Source organism: Acomys russatus, chromosome 29 (assembly GCF_903995435.1).
Source record: "Acomys russatus chromosome 29, mAcoRus1.1, whole genome shotgun sequence".
Classification (NCBI taxonomy): Eukaryota; Metazoa; Chordata; class Mammalia; order Rodentia; family Muridae; genus Acomys; species Acomys russatus.
Window position 1 is genome coordinate 40,405,121 of NC_067165.1, and position 14,210 is coordinate 40,419,330.

Here is a 14,210-nt window from a genome sequence, read left to right on the forward strand (position 1 = left end):
CAGGCTGCATAGTTCTTACAAATTACCTCTTTTCCATCTCCTGCTTCATATCAATTCCCTGCTTTTCAAGAAGCTCTCTCTGAGCAAATGTCCAGTCCACTGGCTCAGAGGGGGTCTCAGCAGAGGGAGTCTTCTCCCGCTCAGCTCGTGCTTGTTCAGGGTGGTTAAAACGAAAAACGTGGTTTTTACCCATGATGATACGGTTCCCTAGAACGAAACAGCAATAGGGATAAGAATTCATGTGTTTCACAGTGCTGTGAATAAAATCCAGGGCCCTTTATACACTAGCAAATGGCCCAGTTCCAAGGAGTCCATTTTTAATAAATAGTACCTAGTTTATAAAATGTTAATCTTGCCAGGCAAGATAGCATATGTCTGTAATCCTAGCACTCAGGAGGCCAAGGCAAAGGGCTTACAATTTTGAGGCCATCTAAAACCTATCTCAAAAAAAGAAACAAAATTTCACTCTCTATTTTTGTTTGTTTGTTTTTTTTTTTGTTTTTTCGAGACAGGGTTTCTCTGTGTAGCCTTGGCTGTCCTAGACTCACTTTGTAGACCAGGCTGGCCTTGAACTCACAGAGATCCGCCTGCCTCTGCCTCCCGAGTGCTGGGATTCAAGGCAGCAAAATTTCACTCTCTTAATAGAAAAAGACAGCTATGAAGCTGGGTGTGATAGCCCATGCTTTCAATGCCAGCACTCAGGAGAGAGCTACGAAGATCCCTGTGAGGCCTACCTGGTCTATATAGTGAGCTTCAAACCAACCAGGACTACTTAATGAGACTCTGTCTCAAAAACACCAAAGAAGCAACAACAAAAGCAAGATTAAAAAGACAGCTCTGTAGTTCTACAAGAACGTGAATCCTAAGGTAAGTTTAGCCTCTAAGTAAAGAGTCAAAGTCTGAGCTGCTCACACAAGCATTGCGGATAATGTCAGACTCTCAGCCTCACCTGAGCGCAGCTGAACAGGATGAGCCACCCTCTTGCCATTCACATATGTTTCTGAGCGCTCACAGGGCTCTAAAGTCACAATAACTAGGAAAAATACAAACAGATGTTATTATAAACTAGTGCAATCAAACAATGAAACGCGGCTCACTATCAGGACTCAGGGTAACCAGAATATATCCTTACTACAACTATTATCAGTATAGAAAACTATGGCTGTGCTAAAAACATTTAACTAAATTTTACGAGCCTCAGAAGAAAATAGAAGTACTCATTTTGATAAAATCTGACATAGCAGCAATCTTAAGTATGACGCACAGATGAAAGCTAATATTTTGGCTGAGAGAGAATCATACATTCAGGGAAGAAGCTAGTGCCTAGCACGGGATGCCACTAGACAGCTGCTGTCCTGCTAATGAACTGGGCTGGGGTGGGAGCGTACACAAAACTGACTTCTTCCCTTTAAGACAAAGATAAACTCTACTGGGCTAATATTAAAGAGTTTTCAAAACTTCTATTATCTATAACAGTAGTTTTTCTCTTACTTTTCTGTTAAGTACTTAAAATTCAGGAGCAAGCCTAATTGCTTGCACCCTGCTCAGTTCTTGGCAGTAACAAAAGGGCTCTTTTTGCTCATGCTATTCTCATGTTAAGTAACCATGTCTGTCCTTGCATTTATAAACATCCCAGGTTTCTCCATTTTTCAATATTTGATTGACAAAAAACTTCCACTAACAGAGATATGAATTCCACATCTTGAGGATTTCTCATACTCCAGAGGAAAAAACTGCTTGAGAAATTAAAACACGAAACTCTCACCTTCACCAGTGTTGTTTCTTTCACTCCGAAAGATACAATGCTCTTCTTTAATGTGGGCCCCACTCAGCACTATGTCTTGGCGCCGCTCAGCATCTGCTTGGCCAACCCTGAACACAAGGGAAAGTGTTTCCCAGGGAAACTCAGACACAAAAAGCACTTACAGACAATGAGCTGCTTTCTCCCAAAGAACATCCTTTGAGATAGATAGACATACAAATGCAGCACTTTTTATTTAAACATCAGATGCTTTCAACTACACAACATAAGAAACAGGGCAAAACCAACTTCTCAAGTGAACTCATACATGTTGTTATAGGGTAATGTTCATTCAGGCTCTTCTAAAGGAAACTAAGTACTAACTGGTTCCACTTACAACTGGGGAAAGGAGATCAGATAATTTATAATCATTTCAGATAGGAGAAATAAGCGAATTATTATAATTTTTGGATAGAAGAAAAGAAACTGCTAAATAACTCAAACAAAGCAAATATACCTTGTAATTCCATCTTTGATATAATAAAGCAGACACTCCGACATTAGTGGGTCTTCATTGAGGTTAACAAGATGTGGAGTCTGAAAAAAGGTTATAGTTATCAGTTTGGGGCAAACAGGAGGAAGCTGTAGACTTCCTAGAGTCCCTGAAGTCAGAGGACCAATAAAAGTCCTAGCTATAACTCTGTAATTAACAAAAGATCTCAACAGGCCTCCTCAGAATAGACTATTACATTCTGTTTAAGAACAGAAGTTCTAAGCCAGGTGGTGGTGGCATACACCTTTGCTCCCAGAGGAAGAGGCCCGCATATCTCTGTGTGTCTGAAGCCAGCCTGGTCAACAGATCAAGTCCAGGAGAGAAAAACCTTGTCTCAAAAAACAAAAAGAAAACAACAAAAAAAGAAGAACATGAGTCCTGCTGGGCATGGTGGCGCATGCCTTTAATCTTAGCACTAAGGAGGAAGAGGCAGGTGGATCTCAAGACCAGCCTTATATATACAAAGGCTTTCAGGCCAGTCAGGGCTAACTCTGTCTCAAAAAAATAAATTAAGAAATACAAAAAATAATGGGGCTAGAGTAAACATAGCTCAATAGGTATGACAGCTGGCAGCTCCTCCAGAAGAGCCAGATTTGATCCCAAGTACCTATGTGGATGCTCACAAGCATCTGCAACACCTGTTCCTGGGGATCTGGACCATGGGGACCAGGCATGCATTTAGCACTCATACATACAGGCAAAACAGACACATAAAATACAATTTTAAAAAAGAACAACATTAATAACAAGAAGAACATGAGGTCTGAAATAAAGAAAATCCACCTTTTCTTTTTTCTTTTTCTTTTTGATTTTTTTGAGACAGGGTTTCTCTGTGTGTAGCGTTGGTGGTCTTGGACTTAACTCTGTAGACCAGGCTAGCCTCAAACTCACAGAGATCCGCTTGCCTCTGCCTCTCAAGTGCTGGGATTAAAGGTGTGTGGCACTATACCTGGCCCACTTTTTTTTTTAATTAAGTGTCTCTGTGGGGGGCGGGGAAAGCACTTGAGCATACTGGGTGAGGTGGCACACACCTGTAATGCCAGCACCCCCACAGGCAGCATTCTTCCCGCCCCACCCCCTTTTTTGGTGTTTCTCGGCCAGGCGTGGTGGCGCACGCCTTTAATCCCAGCACTTGGGAGGCAGAGGCAGGCGGATCGCTGTGAGTTCAAGGCCAGCCTGGTCTACAAAGTGAGTCCAGGACAGCCAAGGCTACACAGAGAAACCCTGTCTCAAAAAAACCAAAAAAAAAAAAAAAAAAAAAAAAAAAAAAAAAAAAAAAAACAAAAAAAAAAAAAAAAAAAAAGGACAAGGTTTCTCTGTGTATCCTGGGCTGTCTTGAAACTTTCCCTATATAACAGGCTAGCCTCAAACTCAGAGATCTGGCTGCTTTTGTCTCCAGAGTGCTAGAATTAAAGTGTGTGCTGCTGCTGCCTACACCCAGCTAATGTGCAGCATTCTTTTTAGTCTTATTAGAAAGAGGAGCCTCAGCAACAATCTTTATTGAGTTTATTGTGTGTTGCGGTATTTCGTTCCCTTTCCTGAGAAAGTCTAGAAAATAAAAGCAAGAAAAACCTTTGAAAGTAGAGCGTTAACTTGTAATTTTATGCTACTTACAATTGTTTGGGTTACTTTAAGTTCCTACTAAATACCATATTGTTATTTATTTTATTTTTTTAGTTTTTTGAGACAGGGTTTCTCTATGTAGCCCTGACTGTCCTGGAGCTCCTGCTGTAGTCCAGGCTAGTCTTGAATTCAGAGATCCAGCTGACTTTGCCTCCCAAGTGCTGTTAACAAGGCCATGTGTTACCATGCTTGGCTAAATACCAAATTGTGTGTGTGTTTGTGTGTGTGTGTGTGTGTGTGTGTGTGTGTGTGTGTGTGTGTGTGTGTAAATGAATGCCATGTGTGTATGGGTGCCCACAGGGATTAGAAGAGGGCTTTGGATTCCTTAGAGCTGAAGTTATAGGCTGTTTTTAGGCACCTAACTTGGGTGCCAGAATCAAAAGTAGGGTCCAATGGGAAAATAGCACATGCTATTAACTGCTGAGCCATCTCTCCACCCCTTTCTTCTTGTTTAAGATCCAGGTTGGCTTTGAGTTTATTATAAAGCAAATGCTGGACTCTGGTCTTCCTGTATTAACTGCCCAAGTGCTATGACTGCAGGTGTGCGCTGCCATAGCCAGCTAAACCAATCTTTTCTGTTAAAAATAACATATTAGAATTTGTAGGACAGTTTTGCAACTATGATTTTTTTTTAAAGTAACCAAAAGAACCCTCACAAATACCATGTGAACACTGCCAACTCATCACTGTCTTCCCTTGTACTCCAACCTAGAACAGAATCTATGCCCTTAGAGACTTGTTCTTAACAGTACAGTACTAGGACATTGAAGCTGGGGCCATATATATGGTAGGGTACCACTTACAACTGAGTGTATCAGAACCTTGAAGGAACTATCAGTGCTGTGACACATATGCTTGGTACATCAATACATGCTCTACTGTTGTCATATAAATAAGCATGCAAAACAAATATTTAATAATTGTATTCTAGTTTCCAATATTAAGAAGCAACACAAGGTTGGGCAGTGATGATGCACGCCTTTAATCCCAGCACTTGGGAGGCAGAGGCAAGTGGATCTTCTTGAGTTTGAGGCCAGCCTGGTCTACAAAGTGAGTCCAGGACAGCCAAGGCCACACAGGAAAACCTTGTCTTGGGGGAGGGGGGGAGGCACCAACACAGGTCAAAAAGAAAACATAAGACTTGCTCTCAGTCTAACTAAAAAGTCACTAATGGGGGCTAGAGAGATTGCTCAGTGGTTAAGAGCACTGGCTGTTCTTCCAGAGGTCCTGTGTTCCAACCTCAGCAACATCTATAATGGGATATGATGTACAGGCAATACAGCATATAAATAAACAAATCATTTTCAAAAGTATGCTGAAAATGCAGCAGAGGCATCTATCTAGATGGCAAAGACTAGAGCTGCTTTATTAAAGAAATTGCTGCAAGTAATAGCAAGCACGAAACAGTTCCGCTGTTTGCGAACATCAACAGGTGAAAGTGGCTCAGAAGTCACAGAGCAGAGCTGATGACTACTGCTGCCAGCTCTAAAATGCTGTGATGACAGACATGTGGCACCCTCCTCAAAATGCCTGGTGCTAGAGATCAAGCCCAGGCCTAACTGCATGCTAGGCAGGCACCGGACAGTAAAAAGGAGCATTATATAAGCAAATGGCGCTACAGCTAGATCAGGACAATAAGAGGAGAAGATGCTTACATATGCCCAAGGCTAAACGGCCGAGACTCACTGCCCTGGGTTACCTTTTGTAAACACTATCACCACCTCACACCGAGGCTGCCCTTGTACTGTAAGACGAAAGCAGAAATATCCAAAATGAGGCTAAGGAGCTAGATAAAATAAGTCTATCTGAAAGACATTCAGTGGCTTACTGAGGCAAACTGTTCTGCTTGATTTTTACAACACGGTTTCCTACCTTTTTAGGTGAGAAAACGCCAAGTGTCCCTCCATCTTCTCGTATGGCAACTCCCATCTCAGCCAACAAGGCTTCTCTAGAAAAAAACAAACGAACAAACAAACCTCAAATCAGAATGTCAAGTATTACTTTTAAAGGCTGGAAAACAAGACAGGCAAACCAGGCTGTATGAAAAGCTGGCAAGGGAGACAGAGAATGATATGCTCATCACAAAGAAGGCTCGCGTGCTCACGTGCTGCTCATGCTTAAGGCTGTGCGCCCAACGTGAACAAACAGCTTCCCCGGAATCTAAGAACAACCACAGTGCGGGGGCCAGCACTCTGGTTCTAACAGTAGTGAAGCCACAGATTTAATACAGGGGTAAGTGGAAGGGGGTGGCTTGGGTATATGAAGTGTCATCTGTAAATGTGACGTTTCTCAAATGCTACATGCTCTCATGCCGCCCACCATTTTGGTACAGCAATTCTAGGAAGGCTTTTGGTTTTTTGTTTGTTATTTTTTGTGTGTCCCTGATGTTGTGGGGGCAATTTGTGAACTAGATTCTCTTTTCCCACCTTTAGGTGGGCTTTAGGGATCCCACTCAGGAAATCAGGCTTGAGCAGTAAGCACACCTGCACATGCTGAGACATCTTGTGTGCCCCAACAGTTCCAGTCTAAAACATCTAACATATGAAAGAAAAGTCTTCATCACATTTACTTCTCAGTACATCACAGCTCATCTCATGTCTCCCCATTTTCATAAAGGGGGAAGGTAAGAACTGGCTTTAAAAAAAAAAAAAGAAGTGGGCCAGTGGTGGTGTCGCACATCTTTAATCCCAGGGAGGCAGAGGCTGGCAGATCACTGTGAGTTCAAGGCCAGCCTGGTCTACAAAGCGAGTGCAGGACAGCCAGGGCTATACAGAGAGACTCTGTCTCAAAAAAACCAAAAACCAAACCAAACCAAACAAACAAACAAAAAAAGTACGCAATTATTCCAATAGTATAGGCAGAATAAGAATTTTAAGTTTGCATCCTAGATCATACCTTTTACACAAAAGGTTCCAACAAAATAACTCGATAGAGTCAAAACAGCTCTTTGCATATGGACGTTTGCCAAGTGAAATCTACTTTTTACAAATGAAAATCTCCTTTACTTAGTGTGATTTTTCTCAGTCCCAAGCAACACTGAAGTGTGCTAACTATTAAGCACATGACTCCTGCGCCCAGGTTCTCAACCTTCCTGACGCTGCGGCCCTTTAATACAGCTCCTCACATTGTGGTGACCCCAACTACAAAATTATTTTTGTTGCTACATCATAACTGCAATTTGCTACTGTTATGAATCGTAATGTAAGTATCTGATATGCAGGGTATCTCATATGCGACCCCTGGCCACAGGTTGAGAACCGCTGCCCTAGAGGAGCTTCAAGTACATAGATTTCACTTCAAAGTGGAAATGTGATTGGATACTTCCCAGGTGGATTTATTTGCATTGTGTTTTAGGACAGGGAGAGGGTTCTTTGTTTCTAGTTCTATTTCATCTTTTCTTACTACAGAAGCAACTTAAACTCCCCAGAAAACTCAGTAGCATCCACGATTTGTATCTCCTGACCTCTCCATTCGGATGGCCTCTGTCTTACGGAGCTTCTCTTCCCATGTTTCATTCAGCTCAGCAATGATCTTCTCTGATTCCTAGGGAAGGGCACAGGTTAAAGCAGCACTGTCACAATTTAACACAGCATGTTCAGCAGGGAAAGCACGGGGACAGGACGAGGAAGACTGACAGTCGCGGCTCTGTTTCTTTTTTGAGAAGGTAAGAATCATACACTTGTTTTTTATTCTGTTTCATCTTTTCTAACTACAAAAGCAACTCAAACTCAAAATTAAGCCTAAAATTAAGTAAACATCAAACACACAAATCTTACAACAACTAATAAAGGCAGGGGAAAATGGAAGGCACTTTCTTCTTTTTTCAAGTTATGGCTTCAAATTATAATATTTACAATGTTTTAAAAGCTATTGTTTTTAAAGCTCCAGGGAAAAGCCAGGTGGTGGTGGCGGCACACGCCTTTAGTCCCACCATTCCAGGGCAGAGGCAAGCAGATCTCTATGGCCAACCTGGTCTACAGACAGAGTTCCAGGACAGACAGGGCTACACAAAGAAACCCTGTCGGGGTTGGGTTGGGGCATGGAGCTCCAACAGCTTAGAGAAAATGTTAATTGAGTGGCACACTAGCAAAGCTTACCCTGAACCTTGCAACCCAGAATAGAAAGATTTCTCCTTCCTTTTCTTTTGCCAGGAATTTTAGATTCCACTGACTTTCTGAATCAAAACACAAAAGCATTGCTTTTACCTTGGAACCACCTTTTTTTTCTTTTTTAAGTAAAATGTCAAGGGAAAGGATGTGATAACAAGAAAGAATTCTGAAGCCCACTCATACAGTTACACTTCCCCTGAAAGCATCTGACACTGACTCAACAAGCCCACTGCCTGCCTTCCTTTCCTCCTTACCCTTTACCTATTAGAGCACTGCTGAGCTCAGTAGTCTCTGCATGGGCAACAACTGGTACTGCGGATACTGAGTGATGGCGAAGAGGATGCCTGACTGGTAGCTTGGCTGTGACTTCCCATATTCTAAGTGAGTGTTCCCTGCCCTGGGACTCTTGAACACAAAGGCCAAAAGGTAGAGAGAAACAATATCCCTGGAGGTAACAAGAAGGAAAAGAGAAAACACGATGTTCCTAATGTGGTCTGATGGCTGGCAGCGCAGATGACACCTGTCTGCTCTCACTGTAGTCACTGAAGGAAGAGGATAAGCACTGCTCCTGATCTTCACATAGAGACAAGACACAAGTGGATACAGCCAGCAACAGACTGAAAGAATTCCATCTGCAGAGCCGGGAGCCAGGCATAATGTGACAGTTAATCATCCTAAGTGCATTTAAAATTAGATGCATTCTGACTGTGTCTGAGAGAGCTCTGCCAGAGAAGCAGAACAGAGAGAGAAGAGCCACCATGAGTGTGGTAGCAGCTAACCTATGAGCTGGGGTCCCAGACTGAAGAAAGAGGAGGAAGGAGAAAGCAGCTGAGTCCTGGCATTCTCATTGCCCTGTTTCCTGGTCTGCAAAGATGTGAACAGGCGCCTCATCCTCCTCCAGCCATGCCTTCTCTTTAGACTAACCTCAAACCATGAGATTAAAGAAACGCTCCCTTAAGTTGCTTTTTCTCAGGTAATGGGTTCCAACAAGTAATCAGTAGAGTGGGCAATCTGCAAATGTGCAGCACCATGGCCCAGGGACCCCAGCTGCACCAGACAGGAGGAGAGAGCCCTCATCCCCCATAACTGAAGAATTCTAGACAGTATAATCTCATGAAACCTTATAAACCTGGTATCCCTACGCAATGTTCAAACTCCCAATTAATGTTACATTAATGTTACTAATAGAAGAATGGCTCTATGGAGAAGTCTATCTTCAATGAAACCAAATTTTCCAAGTAGTTATTTCATTTAAAACTAAATTATCACTACTTTAGAAAGGGTTTCATATTGCCTAGGCTGGCCTTAAACTCACTATGTAGCCAGGATGACTCTCCATTTTCTGAATACTGGGTTAACAGGCTCACGCCACCATGTCTGGCTTTACAACTAATTTTTTTTCTTAAAGATTTATTTATTTATTTATTTATTACATATACAGTGTTCTGCCTGCATGTACACCTGCACACCAGAAGAGGGAACCAGATGTCATGATAGATGGTTGTGAGCCACCATGTGGTTGCTGGGAATTGAACTCAGGAACTCTGGAAGAGCAGACGGTGCTCTTAACCACTGAGCCACTGTGACTTATAAATCACCCCAAAATTAATGGAATCTCTACTCCTCTACTATTTTGCATGGCTAACTTATAACCCTTCCATATCTGTCCAAGTCAAACTCAAGCATTCTGATCAAAAGAAATTAACTTAAATAAAACGAATATTTTCATTTCCAGGTCACCTCTAGCTGTTAACATCTCCATGTGCTATGCCAAAATTTCTGTGATGCCCATTTAGTTCCGGTTCTGCCTTCGGGAACGACATAGAACACTTTGCATTCAATCTTCACACTTACCTTCAGACGTTCAATGGCTTCCTCCCCTCCAGGTGTTGACATGATCCTCTCTTGAATACTGGTCACAGATGTTAAGCCCACCTGACTACTAAGTGAGCATGAAGATGGAGATGAAGTAAGAGACCCCATGGATGCTGTGGAAAAATTGCCAGGGCGTTGATTCTCAGAGGCTAGCAAGTACCTATGCTTATTGTTCTGAAAATCTTTCAGATCTGGGAGACAGAAAGAAGGGAAGGCGGAAAAGGAGAAGGCGAGGAGCAGAGGAGAAAAGACAGGAAGGAACACCAGTGTGAGAAAGGACAGCATCAAAGCACCAAGATTAACACACGCTATAACACAAGGCAAGCTGTAAGACTGTTCTAGATGGCAGTTCTAAAACATGTCGCTCTTTAATATTTGATCCTAAGCAGTTAGCCACTTCTGAATTTAGAAAGGAAATGTTTCCAATGTGGGAGGGTATAACCAGAGCTTCAAAGACATTCTTCCTAAGCAGGTCAACTATAGCCCTTCAGTTCTCCCTAGTATTCTAAATCTTCAATACCTACAGTTTTACTTTTTTTTTTTAAAACCCTATAGTTTTTAACAGAAAGGGGAAAATAGCAATTAATATCATTAATACTGGTCTGCCATAGTGTTTAATGGAATTCAGACAAAAATATTATGTTAGTTACAACTCTGAGCATTTAGTAGAGTCTCTGCATAGCAGCATTTTAACATGCCAAAAATATATTCTAATTACTATAGAAATGAGAGAAATTTTCAGGAAGAATAGTATGAATTTGGTCATGAATGGTTGTTTCAACAGTAAAGAACAATTAGTGAATTAATAAGTTTTAGTATATTTTCAACTTACGAGTCACAGCAAACAAAAACCACTTGATAATTTAGCAAAACCCTTCTGTGTTTAATGGCACAATTACTGGGCCACTGGTTAAGTCTCCTTCCTAGTCTGATAGACAAGTTTTCAAGACATATTTTCACTAAGTCTGAAATACAACTAAAAATTACAGTCTTAAACTTGGTCCTGGTAAAAGTCCACCAATAACAAAACGCACTGATTTGGTTTTTTGTACTTCATTTATTAACCATCCTTTCATATGAACTGCAGAGAAAAACCATAGGTACAGTCCTTTTTGTCTTGTTTGTTTGAAGACAGGGTCTCACGCAGCTCAGCCTAACCTCATACTGGCTATATGGCCAAGAATGACCTTAATTGAACTCCTGACTCTCTGGCCTCCCACTCCTGAGTGCTGATGCTGCTGGGATTACAGGAGTGTGTCACCACATCCGCTTACATCTCTACGTTAAAATTAGCCCATTAAGAGTTTTTTAATTATTATATTCATTTATTTTGTGTGTGTTCCTGTGTGGTCAGGACAGCTTGTGAGAGTGAGTTCTCTCCTTCCACTATGTGGGAATCAAGGATCTAAATCAGGCCCAGTAGCAAGCACTTTCATCCACTGGCCCATCTTGCTGGCCCTCATTTTTAAATTTGAGAAAATCTACATTACTTAAATTCTTATCAAAATTAGGTTTTTGTTAAAGGACATGAGGCAGTAGAAGTAGTTAGGAAACATAGTCACTCTCGGGTTTACTTATCTTTACTATTTACTGAAAACAGTTCTTGAAACCCCTGAAAGCCTATGGTAGTTGCTGCAAGACAGTTTGAAAACTACCATCTGCAAATACTGAACATGGGGAAACAAGCAAAGAAGAAGGTCTTAAACAGCGAACAGGAACTAGAGCAAAAATCACCCATCAGACGATGGCAGCAAGGTGGGAAGGAGGGCTGGGAGAAGATTAGAAGGTCCTGTGGACACATGCAAGCCCTAATGTGAATTAAAAGCAATCCAAAGGGAAAGTGAGGAGTGGCCAGGGCTGCTCTCCTTTGTGGGTACAGATTAAAACTTAGTCATGCACGGTTCTCAGGAAATGCCACAGCGGCTCAGAGAAGAGAAAGGCAACAGGCCAGCAGCAGCAGCACCTTAACACAAAAGCGAGAACAAGAAGGCACCCTCTCCACACCAATATCCTTCAGCTTCGGAGATCTCAGACAGAGCTGTTGCAGGCAAGAGCCACATGTGTGTCTGGGCTTAAGTCAACAGAGTAACGGGTACTACATTTGGGCTCTCCTATGTATTCCCCTGTCTGAAATGGCTTTCTACAGATAAACAAACCAACAGAATTAAAAATTAACTCCCAAACTGAGATCTGACATATCTTGATGAGTTATCTTAAACACATTAAGAAACTATTTCCTTGTCAATTTAACATTTATATGGAGAAAATGGTCTATGATCTTTTGTAATATACATCTTTATTTAAGCCATATACTTTAGATACATATTTTAAATTTTTAAATAGTAATTTATGAAAGGAGGAAGAATGTCTATCTAATGACCAAGCAAGATAAGGCCCCAAGATAGGGAGAAAACCAATGGAGTGTAAGCACAGGTGAGTGCTAACCCAACACGCACAGAGCTCTTTAATTACAGACAGTTTGGCTAACTAGAAATGATTTTTGTAATTATACAAAGACTCACATTTACAATGCTAATTAAAAAGGAAATTTTCTATTAAATAATTGGATCATAAAAGGAAGCAACTCAAGAGGGGGAAAGGTGTTGATGTATTGGTAATTAAGCAAGAGCTCTGAGTTAAAGTGCCTAACCTAAACATGAGAAACCACGGCACCTCAGAAGACGAACCACTCCCGGCTATGCTAAAATAGGGATAAAGTTATTCCATCAATAACAGGATCAAAAAGCTGTTTTTATGTTTAAGGCACCTGGAACAGGGCCAGGTATATTATAAACATTCAATAAATGTAAGCTGTTATTATCACTAACCTTATCAACTGTGATTTTGAATTTGATTTAATTATATGGATGGAAACACTGACTGAGTGGAAGACTCAAATTCTACATTTCTCAACCTCAGTGAAGGCATAAAGTAAAAATCATTAAGTTACTTTGCTAGATGGAGAAGGGTAAAAACAAGAGAATTGGATTTTATATCACACTCTGTCTGGGATTTCCCTGTTAGGACGGCTGGCATGCAAAGCTCATTGTAAGGCTGACCCAGCAAAGGCAGATTAGTAAGCCAGCGTACTGGAAATAACCAATACATGATATACACACATTTGCCTCCACTTCCAGAGTAATCATCAATCAATGGATCAACTATAGGTAAGCAGGAGGGAAAATACAAGAAGGGTCAGAGTTCAGATTAAGTAGTGCCATAGAGTGGGAATAGAGTAGCATTTGGGAAGATAACAAAATGAAAATTCAGTAATATATATTATCATTTCACAAATTATATTAATTAAAATCCAAGTTCTAGTCATATGAACTAAGTTGGAGAAGGGTTTGAAATCTATTAGTATTTTAAAGGATACAGTATTTTTAAATTTAAAATAAAAATATGCTTTGTTAAATGAACTCATTCTATCTGAATAATCTATCTTATGGCAAGAACTTTTTCCTAAACTGCTGAGGCTAAAACCAGGGCCTTGCACACGCTAGGCAATAATGAGCTGCACTGCCACCCACAACTGGAAGGAGCTATATAGAGATGACTAAGGCTTTAAAGGCATGCAGTGTGGAAGAACTCTGTGCATCAGTACTTTCTGGAAGGATAGTTCTTGAACCTTACAGGAATTAGACTTTTTCCTCTTCACTTTTCCATAGAGAGCCAGGGTCATGCAAAGGCACATCTCATAGTAGACTTGAATGGTTCTTCAATGTGCGTAGCTACTGCTGCACTAATGCAGGGAAGCAAAAGCTTCCAGAGAATATTTTTATGAAGTAGTTAACTTTTCAGAATGAATTTAACATTAAAAAACAACAACAACAAAAAACCTGGGCTGCAGGGATGGCTCAGTGATTAAGAGCACTGGCTATTCTTCCAGAGGTCCTGAGTTCAATTCCCAGCAACCACATGGTGGCGCACAGCCATCTATGAGATCTAATGCCCTCTTCTGGCCTGCAGGTGTACATGCAGACAGAACACTGTATACATAATAATAAATAAATCTTAAAAAAAAAAAATAAAACAAAACAAGGGGCTGGAGAGATGGCTCAGAGGTTAAGAGCACTGGCTGCTCTTCCAGAGGTCCTGAGTTCAATTCCCAGCACCCACATGGTGGCTCACAACCATCTATAATGAGATCCAATGCACATGCAGGCAGAATACTGTATAAATAATAAATAAATCTTAAAACAAACAAACAAACAAACAAAAAAACCTTTGGATATCTCAGCACATTCTGCATAAAGAAAATTTGAAGTTATTTCATTGGCATTTTAAAGCAGAAACAACCTCATAAAAC

General features: G+C 41.0%; 1 protein-coding gene across 1 annotated transcript in view; it reads right to left on the reverse strand.

Annotated features, from left to right (window-relative positions):
* The window catches only part of Kif1b (kinesin family member 1B), a 133,037-nt gene that overhangs the window by 66,353 nt on the left and 52,474 nt on the right, over positions 1-14,210 (reverse strand). The window contains exons 14-21 of the mRNA XM_051172190.1: positions 13,021-13,062; positions 9,881-10,092; positions 7,381-7,460; positions 5,790-5,865; positions 2,259-2,338; positions 1,766-1,872; positions 950-1,033; positions 27-207 (exon numbers count right to left, since the gene is read on the reverse strand). Coding sequence (XP_051028147.1) covers positions 27-207; positions 950-1,033; positions 1,766-1,872; positions 2,259-2,338; positions 5,790-5,865; positions 7,381-7,460; positions 9,881-10,092; positions 13,021-13,062 — 862 coding nt within the window. The remainder of the gene's footprint in view (positions 1-26; positions 208-949; positions 1,034-1,765; positions 1,873-2,258; positions 2,339-5,789; positions 5,866-7,380; positions 7,461-9,880; positions 10,093-13,020; positions 13,063-14,210) is intronic.